This window comes from Plectropomus leopardus, chromosome 19, assembly GCF_008729295.1.
Source record: "Plectropomus leopardus isolate mb chromosome 19, YSFRI_Pleo_2.0, whole genome shotgun sequence".
Lineage (NCBI taxonomy): Eukaryota > Metazoa > Chordata > Actinopteri > Perciformes > Serranidae > Plectropomus > Plectropomus leopardus.
The window spans coordinates 2,445,850-2,464,241 of NC_056481.1; the positions used below are offsets into that span (position 1 = coordinate 2,445,850).

Here is an 18,392-nt window from a genome sequence, read left to right on the forward strand (position 1 = left end):
TTTTTAGAATTATTTTATGCAAAAACTGTTATTATGGTTTTAGCGTCACAAATATGAAGACTTGCTGCTTTTTCTTTTAATTATTTTAATTATTTAGATTTTTTAAATTTATTTGAAATGTTCTGCACTGAGTACTTTTAATACTTTAACACATTTTCTTGATTGTACTGATATCTTTTACCTGAGCAACATTTCAATGCAGGATTTTTCATAGTTACAGAGTATTTTGACAACGTGGTAAAAAACATACAAAAAAAACCAGACATTGCAAAACACACAGAATACAATAATACATAATACTACAACAGAAAACCTCTAACGTACAAATAGCATAGAAATGTGTTTTAAATACTGAACAAACAAAACCTGCAAAGTTAACTTTCCTGTTAAATTTTGGGGGTCCTCAGCTCTTTGACTGCACTGTAGTTACAGCACATGAACACATGGAGGCGTCTCAGTGTTTTTGTTTCTCTGATAATAAATTTAAACCAGAATTTTCATAAATTAAACACTGTTTTATTGCCTTTATTGACACAAACGCCTGTGTGAAGTTTAAGTTGCATTCCTCGTTAAAAATGTTTATTCATACACAGAAAATTAAGATATTTGTGATTAAATTGAAACATATTGAACTGTAATTGACAATATGGACTTTCTCACAAACTTTAGAGTAAAAGCTTTTTATCAGATTTTGTTTGTGATCTGAAAAAGGCCGTTAGTGTTGATCTTTTCCAACAGAGGGCAGCAGACAAACTCAATATAGTTTTCTGCAGACTCATTGTTTAAATGGTCATTTCATCTTTGCAGGTATGTCTCTTTGTGGTTATTCTGTGTATCTTGATGTTTTTGCCCATTTTTGTGGTTATTTTGTGTCTCTTTGCAGTCATTTTGTGTCTCTTTGTATTAATTTTGTGTCTCTTTATGGTCAGTATTTGTCTCTGTGGTCTTTCTATGTGTCTTTGTAGCCATTTTGTGTCCCTCTGTGAATATTTCGTGTCTCTGTAGTCATTTTGTGTAACATTTTGGTCAGCTTTTGTCTCTTTGTAGTCATTTTGTGTCTCTTTGTTGTCATTTTGTGGGTGTGTTTGTTGGTTTTATTGTGTGTTTTTGTAGCCTTTTGTGTTTATTTGTGGTCATTGTGTGTGTCTTTACAGTTATTTTGTATCTCTTTGTAAAAAGATGTTAAAAATATTTCTTAAAAAAACTATTGGCAGAGGTAAAATCCACATCTGTGATTGGCTGAACACACATGTAAGTAATCACGTTTCACGTCACAGCTGCTCTAAATGTTCCTCTGTGGGTGAGTTCACTCTTTCCACTCGTTCTTCTCTCTTTTCATTATTCCTCTGTCTGTGGTCGCTTGGTGGCAGCATCTGCTCTCATTATTTACTTTTCATCTTGGATTTTCCACTTGAACTTTGAGCAGCAGAAACGCTCACATGATGCAGGAGAGGAAGAGACAGAGAGAAGGCAGCATGATTTCCTCACTTTTTTATCAGGGCAGATTCATCACAGCGGAGCAGCAGTGAGCGCGTCAGAGATAAAACACTGTGAGCGCTCAGGCTTCGGTCCCGGTGCATGTGGGGGGAATGCAACCCTACACCTCTGTGCTCCTGGTCTGCGGTGCGGCTCCACCCTGCGGTTGCTGGCTGCTCCAGGGAAGGGGAGGGCAGTGATTGTGCGAGGGGGCGGAGAGCTTTTACACTGAAACTGAGGGCCCTGACTGTTCACATCCTCTAGGTGTGGCCTCCCGGCTCCTCAGAGTGATCCAGGAACTGCCGGCTGACAGAAGCGGCTCAGCCAGTTCGTCTCAGACCACAGAGAGACGCTGAAGACATGGCAGACACAGAGGAAGCAGCTCCCGTCAGACAGCTGTGCGGCGGCTGCTCAGGTGCTCTGAGCCAAGACAGACCAGCAGCCTGTGGCCCCTGTCTGGGGGACAAAACCAAAGGATATCCCAAGTGTCCTGATCCTGCTCCCAAACAGAACGGAGAGGCTGAGTCTGTCATCAGGAGCAAAGAGGAGCAGAGTCCGGACCCAAAGGCGGCAGAGGAGATCAAGATCCAAGAGGACCTGAAGGAGTCCGAGGTCCCCAAGAAGCCCGAGGAGGAGGAGGCAGACGGAGAGGTCAAAGCAGAGGAGGTGAAGGAGGAACCTCTCGGGCCCGACGATGTGGTGTGCGACTCGTGCATCGAGAGCCCCTGCAGGGCCCTCAAGTCCTGCCTCACCTGCATGGTGTCGTACTGCGAGCCACACCTGCGGCCTCACCTGGAGAACCCAAAGTTCCACAACCACCGGCTGGTGGAGCCGCTCCGGGACATCGAGAGGCGGACCTGCGAGAGCCACAATTGGCCCCTGGAGCTGTTCTGCTGCGCTGACGCCTGCTGCGTCTGTCAGGACTGTGTGGCGGAGGAGCACAGGGGCCACAACACGGTGCCGGTGACGGAGGCTCGCAGTCAGATAGAGGTCAGTGTTCACACCTGCTTCGGTCATGTTCTCTTATTTTATTTTAAATCAAACAGCTGAAAACTACAAGTTCTTATTTATAAATTTGGTCTACCGCACAACTATCCCTTTAATTACTGAGTTTATTAATTGATTTTTTTTAAAAAAAAATCCTCGTCACAGACTGTAACTTAATGTGGTCAAAAACCAAAATGTCCTTTTTTTTTTTAATCAAGATTCGTCCTCTGATGGATATTTAGAGGCTCTGAAAGGTCAGCGTATACAGTACTTCAAGAAAAAAAGCTGAGAAATCAGAAAAAATGAAAGAAAATTGGGGGGGAAAATGTAAAATAATAAAAAAATTAGAAATAAAAATCAATTATCCAATAAATATGCAGGTTTATTTTGAAAATGAATAAACATTAACATTATTGTTATTTGACAAATAATTTATTTTTATATTCAATTATCCAATTATTCAATTCATTCTTATCTCATTACATATATCTCATTTTCTGGTTTTTACTGACTGTATGTCAGTGAAGGGGTTTTTGTTCATGTGTTTCTTAACAGCCATTGACTATCACACTTTTATTATACTTGACATTTATTTCTTTTATTTCACTATTATTTCAATTATTTACTTATTTATTGAGTCATTTATTTATTTATTCAGAATTTAAACATATGTTTTTCAATAAACATTACACAGTCGTTCCACCCTTTCCTAGATAACCAAAAAGTAAAAAGCATAAGTAAAAGCATTTAGCGAACAAATAATAGATAAATAAAAATGCATTGATAAGTACAATTTAATTTAAAATATATATATATCGTTGTCAAAAAAAAAATATATATATATATATATATATATATATATATATATACACACACACACACACACACATATATATATATATATATATATATATATATGATAACAATAGTGTTAATAGTTGAGAAATAAAAAAAATATATAAATAAAATTATTAATAAGTTTTGCTAAAACAAAGGACCATTGGACCGTTACCACAATATATTTTTTATTTTGGCATATTTGGTCCTCCATACACAGAAAAGTGATTCAGGTTGTTCAATAAAAAATATATCTTTTTTTAATAATTAGACATTAATTACTATAAACTGTAGTTGTTGCAGCAGTACGCAGAAACTGCAGGCTCACATTACACCCACTCTCCTGTGTGGTTTTGTTATCTGACATCTCAGTGTTATCTTTTGCTATTGATTTTTCCATCCGTGGTAAGGGTGGTGTCCGTAACAGTTTGAGCCGCCTCATGAGTGCTTAAATAATTCAGAATAATAAGATGAAAACAATGCCGACATAAGAGCTATCAATCTCAGAAGTTCCGAAATAATCCTTAAAATGCACCCAGAGTGCCGCTCTCTGATGTCGGAGCAGAGATATATTTAGGGGGGATGAACTGTGTCTTCAAAATGCATCACAGTTGTTCTCACACATCTTACAAAGCAGCTCAGATCACTTTATTTAATTAGTAGAGTAATTCAGACTTAATATCTGCTATAAAGGTCATCAAATCACGGTCTCAGGGCGTGGCTAACAAGATATTTTGGGTTTCCAACAGTCATGAAACTCAATACTTAGATCTTTTCATCCCCCCCGGTGCAGAAAAAGCTCCAGATAAAGTCTCATTTGTCTCTTTCTGACAGTTTGTGACCCCTCAGGTTCGACTCTCCTGCAGCAGCTTTTAGCCTCCACCTGTTATTTGCAGAGTGTGTTGTTGCAAAACCTCAAACTGCTTCATTAGAGCTGCAAAGCAAACAGTGCTGAGAGGCTCGCGGTGTCGGTGAAACTATTTGTAGGTGAACATACCACAAACGCCACCTCAAGTTCACGGCCGCATTAAAAAAAAAGGAAATCTCTACTTGTGTTTGGACAGAAAACAAGGAGGGAAATGCTGAAGTTTATGTGTAAATAGATTCAGCTAAAGAGGAAATAAAGTGACATTTTTCAGCTCTCGTTCACATCCCTTTAAAGAGATTTGTTTCCACAGGACAGACATAAAAACATGAGGACAATGGAGAGAAATGACTTCCTGTTCGGAGCTCACCTTCCTCGTTTATTCACTAGAAATCCTCTTTTTTTATAGAAGTCATTACATAACGAACTTCTGTTTGCTTTCAGGGACATTAATCTGCTCTCAGGAAACCAAAAAAGCCAGGAAAGATGTGCAATTTACGTTTCTGCAAACCACAGATGTGTTTGATGTGTATGTTATACAGTTATGTCCTTGCCACAGTTCTCCAGCTTCTCGTGGTCGATATCGATAATCGATTTTTGTTTTTGTTTGTTTTTCATCACCTGAGGGTATGAAAGGCTGAGATGTGGTGAGTACAGATGAATTTAATTTGTGCATTTTCATCAAATAAATGAAAACAAAACGCTGGGAAAATAAAGGTGAAAATGCAAAAAAAAAAAAAAAAAGCTTTAAAAAAACTCTAAGAAACCTAAAATCCTAGAAATGTCCTAAAATCAATTAACAGCCTGAAATCCAAGAAATGTCCTTAAATCATAGAAACGTTCTAAAATCTTTGAAACATGCTAAAAAATCCTAAAAAAGCTAAACATCCTAAAAATGTCCTAAATGCCCTAAATTCCTAGAGATGTCCTAAAATCTCAGAAATATCCTAAAACCCAAGAAACATCCTGAAATCTTAGAAATGTATGAAAATCCTAGAAACATCCTCAAATCCTAAAAATATCCTAAAATTTATTAACATCCCAAAATCCCAAACGTAGTCGTAGAAACATGTATGGGGCTGCTGTGACTGGCCTCCAAGCAAAGCAGGAGGACTATTTCTGCTGTAGCGACATTTGGACAGATTCAGCAGAATTGGGAAAAGAATTTTGGGAATTTGTTATAGAAATTGAAAGATCATCTGCATAGAGATTGATCTTGATGTTTGCCTGTATTTACATGTTCATGTCTGAGTTTTTCACCACTACAGCTGCTTTGTGTAGCATGAAAAACATAAATAAGTGACACTTCTGTTGTAAGAAAGACGGCGTCTCCGTCTTGTTCCCCCTCCACTGATGAAATTCCTCAGACAACATATTTCGGCTGTGGGGTGTGTGTGTAATAATTTTACAGACGTCAGGTTGATGAGGATTTGATGCTCCATCGCAGGCTGAAGCAGAGGATTTGTAGTTCTCCCCTCAGGGTCTAAACTTCATAGAAAAGAATTTCATGAGGACTAGCCTCCACACCGGAGACGCCTCAACCTGCCCGAGGAATTCAGACAAGTCCTCGCTTTGACAAACTCTAAACATCAGAGTGAAGAAGAGGATGTTTGTCTCTCCAGCAGAGAGGAGAGGAAACAGCGCTGTTTTCCTGCAGAAACAGCCTAAATGTTTACATCTGCTGAATATATTTACGGCTCAGATCGGGCATGTTTCAGCGTGACATCACGGTTGTGGTTTCTGAATTGTATGTTCACAGAGCGAGCTGAGGGAGAAGCAGACGGAGATGGTGAAGACGGTGACGGCGGCAGAGAACGCCATCAACAAACTCCAGGTCAACACCGTCTCCATTGAGGTAAATGCAGCGATATCGCTAATCCCAGATGAGCTCACTTTGGCTGCGTCACATGGATGTCACAATGTTTAATAAGATAACAGCTGGCAGCAGCTATTTATGACTCAAGGAGCCTCCGGCCTGTCAGCCCCCGCGGCCTCTGAGCCACCCAAACCTGACAGGTTAGCCTGAGGGGCGGGACGATGTTTTTTCAGGTGGTATTGAGGCAACGGAGCGTTTCCTCACTGAACCTGCTGTTATGTCACGTAATCATGTGACCCGAAGCATCCCCGACCTGTTACCTGTCGGAGCTTTGGATACGCATCGCTGCCTCTGTGGGAATGTAAAAAATCCTCCGCCCACACAAAATGATCCGAAACTAAAAGTACTTTAACGTTTTTATTTAGGGATTTTAATTTATGTGAATCACAGAAATCAAAGCACATTGAGTCAAATCGGTGATATTGTGCTTTATGATAAAATGTGACTGTTTCGCAGCACTCTGTGACTGAGGTACGAGCTGTGATCGAGAGCCAGTTCGACAAGCTGCAGGCGGTGGTGGAGAGGGCGAGGCGGGAGGTGACGGAGATCCTGGAGGGCGAGGAGAAGCAGGCGCTGAAGCAGGCCGAGGGCATCCGGGTTCACCTGGAGCAGAGGTGCACGGAGCTGAAGAAGACGCAGGGGCAGATCGAGAAGCTCTCCAAGAACAAAAATGATGTGGATTTTTTACAGGTAAAACCGACGAGGTCATCTCAGAGAGCCGGTTTACACCCGGTTTTAACATGTGTTTCCAGTGCCGGACCGAGCACATTCAGCGCCCTTCTTTGGCACCCCACTCTTTTCTAAAAATTCCACTTTTCCAATGTTTTTTTTTCTCCCCACGGTGTATTCTGGTGACACATTAGTGTTTACACCTGTGTCTATCATCTGTCTCCAGCTGATCACTTCAGATTTCGTCACTGCCCTCGTCAATTACTCCGGAAGGTCAAAGGGCAGCGTACACAGTTTTTATGTCCACACTCCTGCTAGCTGCCTGCTCGCATGCACACCGCTCATGTGAGCGATTGTTTCAGATCAGCTGGAGATAATCAATGTCAGCAGAACAAAAAGATTTCCACAAGGAGACACGAAATGACTGCAAAGCAAATGACAACCAAGAAAAGACATAAAATTACCTAAAAGAGGCAAATGACCACAAAAAGACACAAAACAACCACGAGGGGACACAAAACAACCAAGAAAAGACATAAAATTACCTAAAACGGGCAAATGACTACAAAAAGACACAAAACAACCAAGAAAAGGCACATAGCAGCTACAGAGACACAACATGACTATAAAAGACACAAAATCCCCTGACACAAAGTCATCTCAAAGAGACACAAAAAAACACGTGGAGACAAAAAATGACCACATGGAGACACAAAATGACCATTGAAGAGACAGAATTACCTGGAAGAGACAAAACAAGCACAAAGGGATTCAGAATGGCGTCATAGAGACACAAAACAACACCTAGGAAACACATGATGACTACAGAAAGACGCAAAACGACCACAAAGTCTTGCTGGCATGTGATCGAGGTGGCGGCCCCCCGTATCTGTCTCCAGGGGCCCAGTGTCTAAGAATGTGTCCATGCGCCAGGCGAGCAATTCTCATTGGACTGAGTATGTTGACATCAGTAAGCATGTTGGGATCAGGTAGTCATTATTAGATATCTGTGATTACACCGCCAAAGGCATTTGGTCAAATAAGTCTCAAACCAACTCAACGTAAACAGGCTCACAGATATGGAGTGATAGTTTGTCTCTGGAGGACAAAGTCCCACTTAAAGGCTGCAAAGATCTGTCTCAGTCCTAAAATGTGTGTGTTTGTCCTGCAGGAGTACTCGGAGTGGAAGAAAGAAGCCGCCGATGTCTCTCTGCCGGGGATCTACATCGGCCTCACGGACCGTCTGAATTCCTTCAGCCGTGTGATCGTGGACTCCACGCAGGAGCTGTGCGCCATGCTCGTGTCCTCCTACATAGAGAAAGTTAAAGAGACGTGCAAAAATGGTAAGAAAACCATCTGAATAAATGACTGCTGGGTAAAAATCACACGTCAGCACTGAATCCCAGATGCACAGATATTGGCCTGAACGTGTTCACACATGTGAGGTATGCTCACTGTGTCACGGCCTCACAGCTCAGGTGAACATCATAAACACGCTTACAAACACCCGAGAGCGTCGTGACTCACCTGTTTGTGTGTCACCAGCAGAAGCTGAAAGACGGCACATACTCGTTTCCCTGGGACACGCTGTTGTGCAAACTGTTGGACACATTTTATGCAAATGAATCCGTGCTGTGTGATCTGAGACTGCTTTTTCTTTCGTTGCAGACAAAATGGGAATAAAAACCACAGTTCATGAAATTGTTGCAGCAAAACACAACATGTCAATACCGGATCCAAAGACGCACGCCGACTTCCTCAAGTGTAAGTGTTTAATAGATCTGAATATGCGCCTGAAAGCTTTAAGAAATGCTCCAGTGCTGCCACCTCTCGGACACACACGACCTTTCAAACTGTAGACGTGTTATTTATTTCTAATTTTAAAGGAATCAACAGAATGAAGAATAAATGACAAAAAAGGTGTTGAACCAAATTGAAAAAAAAAACATAGACAGAAAAAGGTGGAGGCTGAAGCTTAAACTTAACTCCTACCAGCATGTTATCATAAGTAACTCATTCATTTCTAAGTTACATTATACAACAAAAAAACAAAACATAAAGGAAACCAAAAAAGATCTACTGAAACTATACAAAACCCAAAAAAATAATACAGAATAATAATCATACCCAGTTTTATATTTGTTTACCACCTTATTCTTATTTTATTTTTTCAGATTTGCAAAGTTAACTACACTTTTTGAATTCTTTGTCTCAACCATTCCACAAGTTTAAGTACCTCAGTATTTAAAGTATCAAAAGTACAAGTACTCTCTCTACAGAAAAATGTCTATGGTATTTTTAAATGTAAAAATGTTGCTAAAAACTACCCAAACGCAGTTCTTTGGTTTGTTATCGTAGAGGAGCCTGTTTTGGCGATGTTTTAACCTTTATTTTCTCTTTAGGCCTGGGGCTTCTGAATGTGCTGCTAAATGGCACTTTTACTTAAAATTATGAACTTTCTTCCTGTGCTTTTGAATGAAATCCCACCAATTTGCTCAAAGTTCAAAGGTTAAAATAAATATGAAAAGCATCTGATAGCAGCACAAGGAAAGTGATGTTGCTCCAGGTTTAAAGGGTTAAATGAAACCATTTGTTATGTTTTTTTTAAACTGCAAACAGCTGTTTCTTTGTACGGAGTCACAAGTTAAAAGTTGTGACCGCTGGCTAAAAACGAAACAAACAATAAGTAGGATGTGACGTCGTTGACCTGTTTACACTCCTGACTCTTCTGTGACACTTTGAACACGAGTAAACATTTTCACAATCCTCTCCCAGACGCCGCCCAGGTGAGTTTCGACGCTGACACCGCTCACAAGTTTCTGCGTCTGACGGAGGAAAACAGGAAGGTGACGAACACCACGCCCTGGCAGCATCCTTACCCCGACGTACCTGAGAGGTTTGAGAACTGGCGCCAGGTGCTCGCCACAGAGAGCTTCTATCTGGGGCGCCACTACTTCGAGGCTGACATCAGCGGCGAGGGCACGCACGTCGGTCTGACCTACAAGAGCATCGACCGCAAGGGCAGCGAGAGCAACAGCTGCATCACGGGGAACAACTTCTCCTGGTGTCTCCAGTGGAACGGACGCACCTTCTCCGCCTGGCACAGCGACGTGGAGACGCCGCTGAACGTGGAGAAGTTCACTCGGATCGGGGTGTACGTGGACTACTCGAGAGGCCTGCTGGCGTTCTACGGGGTCGACGAAACCATGACACTCATCCACCAGTACCAGGCAGAGTTCCTGGAGCCCATTTACCCGGCTTTCTGGTTGTCCAAGAAGGAGAACGTCGTTGCCTTGGTGACACCCGGGGAGCCTTTACGGCTCAAAAGCCCCTCGCCTCCGACCTCGCCTCAAAACGGAGCTGTCGTTTCAAAAACGGCAGCAAAACAATGATTAGAGTTTCTACTGGATCAGTTTAGGGACAATTTAACAATATTCAACTACTGTTTTTTAAAAATGTTTGTCTCCAAACAAAAGACTTTTTATCTGAAAGTTAAACTGGATGGTTCCGATTTTTGGAAGAGGGGTTTTACGAAGCGTCTGTCCACAGTCAGACTATTACAGACAGTCGATGGCAAACCCCCAGTGTGGAGAAGCAGTGTCTAAACCTGAAGCAGAGCAATGTACTGCTACCTAAAACAAGTCCCACCTAAAAAAAAAAAACAGAAAATAAAAAATGTCAGTGTAAGTGTACTCTATATTAAAATATTTTTACAGCTGTATTTTGTAGTCAGACAGTGATTTCTGATGAGAATATTAAGCCGTTATGTTGCTCTCTTCAAAGCCAGACTCCATTAAGAAAATGAGTGATTTAACATCTCTGAACACAGGAGCTGCTGATCTACTGCGGCCTCAATCGCCTCGTTTATTTATGTTATGTTTTGTGACTTTGGTTTATTAAAGGGTTAATTCAGATCACCAAAGTCTCATAAAAACACAAACAAACTAACTGATGAAAACAGCAGGAGGCCGACAGCTCCTGTGTTCAGTGAGCTAAATTACTGTCTTTGTCAATGAAGTCTGGTGACTTTTTTTTTTTTTTTTTTTTTTGCTCAGTGTCTTTAGTTTAAGTATACAAAGTGCAATAAATCACAGACATAATTGAAAAAATACAATATAACCCTACCCATATTAATAATAACAAGTACACATAAACAAATTAGATGAGACAAAAATCATGGATGAGAAACAAAAAAAAAAAAAGAAAAAAAAAAAAAAAATATATATATATATATATATATATATATATATATATATATACATAAATGATAAGTAGGGAAATTCTACTAAAAATAAAAAATAATATAGATCAATAAAAAAATTAATAAACTTTTTTTTTAAGAAGAATAAAAAAAGATTTAAAAAAATAGAAATAAAAAAGTAGAAGATTATATACAACATGGGGACAGTATTACAGTATTACTTTGTCAGACTCCAGCCTGCTTCTCCAAAATGGGGGCGTGAAGTTTGACATCTACGTATGTAAAACACTATAGATAAGTATCTCACACAGACCCACCTCAAAAAATGTGGAACCATCCCTTTAAGAAACACATATGGAAAGTCTTCTCATATAGAACCTGTTTACAGCAGCCTGTTGTTTGTAAAACTAATAATAAGTTGTGAATGTTTAAGTCGCGCACATTTGGGCTCATATTTATACTCCTGTGTACTTTTGGGACTACTGTTACTTCTCATCCCCACTGTGAATTCAGAGGTGTTCTATATTTTCTTTATGCAAATAAAAATTTGTATTTTCATTTGAGACAAAAAGGGTGTGTTATTTGTTCACAGTGGGAGCGTCCTGGTTGCATCACTGGGTGGATACACTGGGGAGTCATTTTGGCTTTTGCGGTCATCAGAAAGTCGTAAATTCACGCTGACATAATCAAACACACATGAGAGATTCAGACACGTCAGAATCACGTTTAATGTAATTAATGTGTAAGTTCAAGGTGGAGTTTATTAACGCTGCCTGATGTGTGCACAATAAAGAAACAAAAAACAGGTTAAAGAGTAAAATACAGTCAGAACTTTGTTATTTTTTAACCTGGACCCCATTTTCACATGTTTTTGTGTCTAAGTAACTAATGAGAACAATTTTGGAATTGTTCTAAAAGAGTTCTGCAGCAGGCAGCGGCCAAACAGGCTGCAGTGTAACCACTCTGGGCACACTGACGGGCAAAACCGTATATTTTTCTTGTGTTAAGTTTCTGTGGAGCAAGATGTAAAAAAACTAAAAATGAATAAGAAGCCGGAATAATAATAATAATAAATTTATATAGCACCTTTCATACAAGAAATACAGCCCAAATTTCTTCACATCAAAAACACATAAAAGACAAAAATGTAAGATACAACAAAAAATAAATGCATGTAAAAATAAAATATAATCAGAAAACAGCACACAGAATGCATCTTCAAATGGATAAAATCCACTTGATAATACTAGTAAAAGTGAGATAAAATAAGGATAAAAATTAAGTGCGCACAATGCTTAACATAAAATGGAAAATAAAATAAATAACATATAAGCCACTGACTTTATTAACAAAATAAACATGAAAATAGAGTATATAAAATGCATAAAATCAAGGAAAATGTTAAATAAATAAAAAATCTAAAAATTAAAATAATAAATTAAATTAAATTATGAAATAAAAATCAAACGTAAACACTGCATGACGTAACAAGATACGTGGCACGTTTTGGTCACGTGACCCGGCGCACGGTGACGTGTCTGGTTCCAGCTGAGCATGTAACCGAAGGTCCTGCCCAACTTTCAACATGCTAACAGAAGTAAGTGACAGATTTTAATGTTTATTTTTTTTTATCTGCCGGCTCAAAAAATGTTTTTCAGCTGATGTAACGTCACATAATGAGGCCAATAACCGGAAATCAGCTCGTCAACACAAAATATTCCCAAACTAAGGTGAACATCTGCCGTGCTAACGATAGCTAGCTAGCATGCTAGCTTCTCTAGCTATTTACATTTCTTCAAAGCGGACGTTAGCTTAGCTTTAGCTTTCCAAAACCGCACAATAGCGAAGTTTTATCTAAATTAATATGTTTATTTTCGGTGTGTGTGTGTGTAACATTATACGCATTCAAACTTCATTGTTAATAGCCAGCTAACGTTAGCGAGTAGCTGTGTCAGTATCAGCTAACGTTAGCTAACGTTAGCTTCGTTTTTTCATTTTAATTATAAAATAAAAATATAAAGATACACAATAAAGCAGCGGTGACAGCCCTGCTGCTGGGAAACACGACGTCTCTCCTTATATGCATGTTAATCATAGTTAACCCTTTGAAACCTGAGAATAATAATCCGGTTTCTTTCTTTCTTTCCGGTTTCTTGAAGTATATTTTGTGTAATAATACTGTACTTATGTTCACGTACGTACAATTTTAAACTCCATGTGCAGTATTATTAATTTTATACTTTTACTTTTAAACATTATTTACGATTTACTTTTAAGCATACTTATTATTACTAGACACTTTTTATTTTATTTTATTTTTCACTTATTTGTCGCTCTTTTGTTGTATGCTTTTTAATGCTACTGTATTTCTGGAGTAATCTAGCACAAAAATCTCCTTTGGGATTAATAAAGTTCTATTTTAGCTTATCTTATCAAAAACATTGGAAAAAGCCAATGAGCCAAGACATTAACCGAAAAATTAACAAGGATTTTGTAAAACCTTATAAGAAAAACACCTGAAATTAGCAAATAAATAAGAAAAAAGTAAATTAACTGAAGAAAGTGCCAAAATAAAACAAAAATGATAAATAGGAATATTAATGATATATTTTGCAATGCCAAGAATCATAATCATAAATACAATGCAAACACATACAACACAACATAACTCTGTTGCTTTGCATTTTATTGCAGTGCATGAATGCCTTCTTTTGGCATCACCTATTTACAGACTTTTTAAAAATTTCTAAAAATAATCAAATTTAATACATTACATTACTATGAGAATCAGAAAAGGATATATTACACAGTAAGTATTGGTTTGTGAGGAATTTGCTTTGGTTTCGCAAAACATATTGGTAGGAATTTTTTTTAAAAAGTAATAATAATAACAATAATAAGGTAAAGTACTGCAACACTCAAGAGTTTAAATATTGAAAAAATCACAGCAAAAACAGGGTAGAGATGCTTAATAAAATAGGATAACGACAAGTTAACCTGTTCCATTACAAAAGTTGTTAACATGTTTTGTTATTAGTGCAGTTTAAATTCTACCAGATCCATAAACTTTAACAACAGCATGTTAGTATGTTATTTTCCTGAATACAAGAATGCAAAGATTTTCTCAGAGAAATATTGGTATAAAAGTGGTGCAGTAATTTTAATCAGCACACAGAGTCCTCTGAAGCTCACAGTACCAATGACTCGTCCATCTGTAAACATTATTGAGGTTTTGGTTAAGAGGGTTTTGTTTACTGAGTCTCGGAGGGTTTTGCCTCTTCCTTATTGATCCCACAGGATACCAATGATGAAGACGTGTCTCTGTTTGATGCGGAGGAGGATGGAGGGAAAAGGTCAAAGAGGACGAATATAAAGTAGGTCAACAGAGAATTGATGGCTTTAACGGTCTCTTTTTGTTTGCTGAACTACACATGGATTGTTTTAAGAGTCGTTTTTAAGAAAAAATGCCAAATACGCTTGAATTTTTGACTGTTGGTTCAAGGTCTCCATGGTTATGGAAAACCTGAAAAAAGTAATGGAATTTCACCATTAAATTTTCCAGGCCTGGAAGAGTCATGGAGCAAGTAAAATCATCATCAAAAGTGTTGTTTGTTTGTATAATATGTGCTGTGGGAACACATATTAATTGTTCTATGATGCAGATAAAAGACGCTCAGCGCTGCATTATGTCCTGTCACCAGGCACCCGGTGGCGTCCTTCTTCCACCTCTTCTTCAGAGTCAGCGCCATCATCGTGTACCTGCTCTGCGGGATTTTCAGCAACAGTTTCATCGGCTGCACGGTCACAATAATCCTCCTGCTCTCATGTGACTTCTGGACAGTAAAGGTGCGTTCTTTTACTTCTATTTTTACAATGAATTTAGTCAACAACAGGAGTAGTTTTTAGATTTTAAACAAAAACTTGCTGTGTTTTTACAGAACATCACTGGGAGGTTGATGGTGGGTCTGAGGTGGTGGAACCAGGTGGACGATGATGGACGCAGCCACTGGGTCTTTGAGTCCAGGAAGGTAAAACGGCTTTTTTTTTTTTAATGCTGCTTTGTGTGATTTGGTGGTACAGTTCTTGTTCTGTCCCACACGGGGTCTTCAGCATCTCATGGTCATGACCTCTTGGACTGTGTAGAGTCAATAAATGAACTCTTTGACTTTTCGTCTTGCTTTATGACATTTGCAGATGTCTTAGCTATGAGAATATCCTGTTTTCTTTTTTTTCAGGGCACTGGGAAGCAACAAGCGTCAGATTCTGAGTCCCGAATCTTCTGGATCGGGCTGATTGTGTGTCCGGTCCTCTGGGTCGTCTTTGCTTTCAGCACCCTTTTTTCCTTCAAGATTAAATGGGTGGTAAGTGCTCAACTTTTAAGCATAACGGTGTTGCAATTTTGTAAGTTTCTTATTTCAACAAATCCCATAAAAAGATGATTGTGGGAGCTAAGTTCTGAATTCTCTCTGACGTCTCCAGTCTGTCTGCGGCGCTCAGCAGCGAGCCCACTGGTTCCTATATGACATCTAATAACTTAAAAACGGATCATGAATATTTCATTTTAACAAAAGTAACTGAACAGAGGACAGAGTGCATTTGTTAGGGACTCTCTTCAGTTTAATCCACAGTTGGTGCTCCAGTGAAGCAGCAGTGGGATCGAGGCAAAATCCACACTAACACGTTTTCATTTTAAAATGCATAACTGTCGCTACATCTGCGCCTTTCGTTTGACTGATGTGAAAAATGCAGAAAATTAAACCAGTTCTGAAAACTTTAATTGACTGACAAAAGTTTTAAAGTCAGTGTGCAAACATGACACAACGTGAGGTCTTATTTATTTTTAGATGTGCAACAATTTCGCACAAAAAAACAGACTCTGTGTACAAAAACCTCTAGTGTGGACGGGCGGAAACGGAGGCTTTTGAAGATGATGACGTGGACACCCATGTTCGCTTAGTAATTGGGTCTTATCAGTCATGATGCATCAAGCATCATAGCTGAGTCTGTGTCAATTTTGTGATTTCATCTTTGTGTGTGTATGATGATATATATCTATATCTTTCTATATACAAAAAAAAAAAAAAAAAAAAAAAAAAAAAAAAAAAAAAAAAAAAAAATTAATTAATAACTTTTTGATAATATCATAAAGCTACCGTAATAATAAAAATGTTAATAGAACAATAATAATAAAATAAAATAATTAAAATTTGTGTGTGTACGGGGATTGTTTTTGTTTTAAAGCGTTTTGAAGTGAAAGGGTTATTACTGTAGATGCGTCCTGAGTCAAAATAAACCACTGTGTGTGTTTATTATAAATGAACATTTCAGCCAATTCAACAGAGTGGCTTATTGATGTGTTTTTAATAGTTTTTAACAACAATGGAGCTCTTGGGCTCAGAGGAAGAAGATATTTCAGGCTCTGATGCACGTACAATACTTGTTTGTAGATACAGTCACTGTTGGTTTTGGTCTTTCTCTGAATATAGAATATCATCAGCCTTTTGTGTCCCATTGTTGTAAAAAAATAACTGACTGTGGTCCTCCTGGCAGCCTGTGGTGATCATGGGTGTGGTGCTTCAAGGGGCCAACCTGTACGGATATGTGCGGTGTAAAGTGGGAGGCAAGACCAGCTTAAAGAACATGGCTACAAATTATTTTGGACGACAGTTCCTCAAACAGGTGACTTGAATTCTGAGTGAAACACACTGAAAATTCACATTATCTGTTGCTTCACAAATCCTCATATATGTTTTTTTTCTTTTCCTCCCCAGGCGATGTCCAAAGAAGAGGAATCGTAGAGCGCCGCTCTGCGATTTTAACCTGTTTGCATTATTCTCAATGCTATTATAGATCTTCTTTTAGCAAGTGGATACACGGAGAGCAATCTTTTTGCAATCTTCAGTGAAAATAACATGATTGTTTTTCTTTCCTTTCTAACCTAATGTGTGACTCAATCAGTCCAAAATCAATAGTTTCTTTGTTTTCCGTAGAGAGGTCTGGTTGCTATTTTCAATAACTGAAGCCGAGCAATAAACCCTCCCAGACTTTAACTGGTATTTGGTGTAAATGCATGAGTGAAAAAGGGTGTAAAGGCTTTGGGATGTGTGACTGTAATTTGTGTCATGTAGACTCACAGCTCTCTGAGGTGTCTTAATTTAATTTATCTTATTTAGTAAATCTTTTTCATTGCCTCTTTAATCTTTATGAAACTAAAACATGTTGTTTCCGAGAGGTTTTGTACAAACATTTTCTGTTTGTATAATAGAAAAGGTTGTAAAGTAACAGTACGAAGTATTCCAGGAGATTTGTAAATATGTATGTAAAGAAACTATGTGGAACATCTTCTTTTGTGCAAATACATTTGTAACATTTTTCTGAAAGGTGTCGTTATTGATGCAGTGTTTATGCTGCTTTTATCTGTTGCAAAAGTTGCTTTTTACTTAACAGTTTGTAAAAAAAAAAATGCACAACTTAAATCTGATGGTTTGAGGACAAAACGGGGATTTCTAAAGTGGACACCAAGTGTGTCTCCATAGTAGAAATATTTGAAAATAGATAAAAATGAATGAAACCTCATGATTTCTGGCCCTTGGTCAGTCCAGAAAATAAAAATTTAGGAAATGGATTCAATAATTTCTGTTTGTGAATAAAACAATATAGCACTGAGGATGTAAGCTGTATTGTCTAAATGATTATAATAACAAATAACATCAGTGAAGTCAGATTCCAGATCTGTCCAAAATCTTTTGGACATTTCACATCAGAGACAAAAAAAAGAGAGGAAGTATCGGTATCTGTAAACTTAGCAAATAGGCAATTTGCAGGATAGACTATATTTTATGAAAAATTTTGAGATGTAGCCTTATTTGAGATACAATACTTAGAAACCCTTCTCCAGTCTATATTTTCAATTTTAGACCTCCAGAAAAATTCCCAACACGGTACAATTTTGTTCTTTCCTTAAAACGATTGTTAAATATTTTCAGACCTATATTTAATATATTGTTGGAGCTAACATTATAGTAGTAGTAACAATAATGATGATAATACCACTAACAACAATGAAAATAAAATAATGATAATAAATATTTATATATTGTATTTATTGTTTACTGTATTTATATTTTATATATTTATTTTACCATATTATATTTTAATAATATGTAGTATTATTTTGTGTGCCACAACAAATATGGCGTCAATTTTGTTCCAAACACTTCCGGAATGATCAAACCGGAAGAGGAGCCTCGCCTTCATCAGGTTTACACACACTGACCAGATCTTGAGATATTTTCCTTTCAAAATAAAGCCATTTCAGTTTGCATACATGAAAATGCTTTTAGTAAATATTCGAAATATTCAAAGTTTACATTTTACTATAAAAAAGACTCGATTAAAAAACAGCTAGTGAGTATTTAACTCTCGTTTAATGGTTACTAACAAAGTCGCGGCATTAACTCCGACAGTAGGTTGTTTTACTT

At 38.0% G+C, this 18,392-nt stretch overlaps 2 protein-coding genes across 3 annotated transcripts; both read left to right on the top strand.

Annotated features, from left to right (window-relative positions):
- Positions 1-1,328: 1,328 nt before the first annotated feature.
- Positions 1,329-10,554, top strand: trim16 (tripartite motif containing 16). Of its 2 annotated transcripts, XM_042508134.1 has the most exons (7): positions 1,329-2,341; positions 2,423-2,466; positions 5,925-6,020; positions 6,498-6,731; positions 7,882-8,053; positions 8,379-8,474; positions 9,486-10,554. In XM_042508134.1, exons 1-7 carry the CDS (start codon positions 1,837-1,839, stop codon positions 10,100-10,102), a joined length of 1,764 nt encoding a protein of 587 aa, XP_042364068.1. In that variant the 5' UTR covers positions 1,329-1,836; the 3' UTR covers positions 10,103-10,554. The 2 variants fall into 2 exon arrangements, with proteins under 2 accessions (XP_042364068.1, XP_042364067.1); XM_042508133.1 differs by having other exon boundaries at positions 1,329-2,466.
- Positions 10,555-12,425: 1,871 nt separating this feature from the next.
- Positions 12,426-17,284, top strand: tvp23b (trans-golgi network vesicle protein 23 homolog B (S. cerevisiae)). The gene is made up of 7 exons (XM_042507807.1): positions 12,426-12,508; positions 14,209-14,285; positions 14,613-14,757; positions 14,850-14,939; positions 15,147-15,272; positions 16,462-16,590; positions 16,683-17,284. Exons 1-7 carry the CDS (start codon positions 12,497-12,499, stop codon positions 16,707-16,709), a joined length of 606 nt encoding a protein of 201 aa, XP_042363741.1. The 5' UTR covers positions 12,426-12,496; the 3' UTR covers positions 16,710-17,284.
- The last annotated feature ends 1,108 nt before the right edge of the window (positions 17,285-18,392 follow it).

Excerpts from the sequence above, each read along its gene's own strand:
- tvp23b (XM_042507807.1), top strand. Across the intron at positions 14,940-15,146 it reads GGGTCTTTGAGTCCAGGAAG|GGCACTGGGAAGCAACAAGC; the intron begins GTAAAACGGCTT and ends CTTTTTTTTCAG. Across the intron at positions 15,273-16,461 it reads CCTTCAAGATTAAATGGGTG|CCTGTGGTGATCATGGGTGT; the intron begins GTAAGTGCTCAA and ends TCCTCCTGGCAG.
- trim16 (XM_042508133.1), top strand. The coding sequence starts at position 1,837 with ATGGCAGACACAGAGGAAGCAGCTCCCGTCAGACAGCTGTGCGGCGGC. Across the intron at positions 6,732-7,881 it reads ATGATGTGGATTTTTTACAG|GAGTACTCGGAGTGGAAGAA; the intron begins GTAAAACCGACG and ends TTTGTCCTGCAG. Across the intron at positions 8,475-9,485 it reads GCACGCCGACTTCCTCAAGT|ACGCCGCCCAGGTGAGTTTC; the intron begins GTAAGTGTTTAA and ends ATCCTCTCCCAG.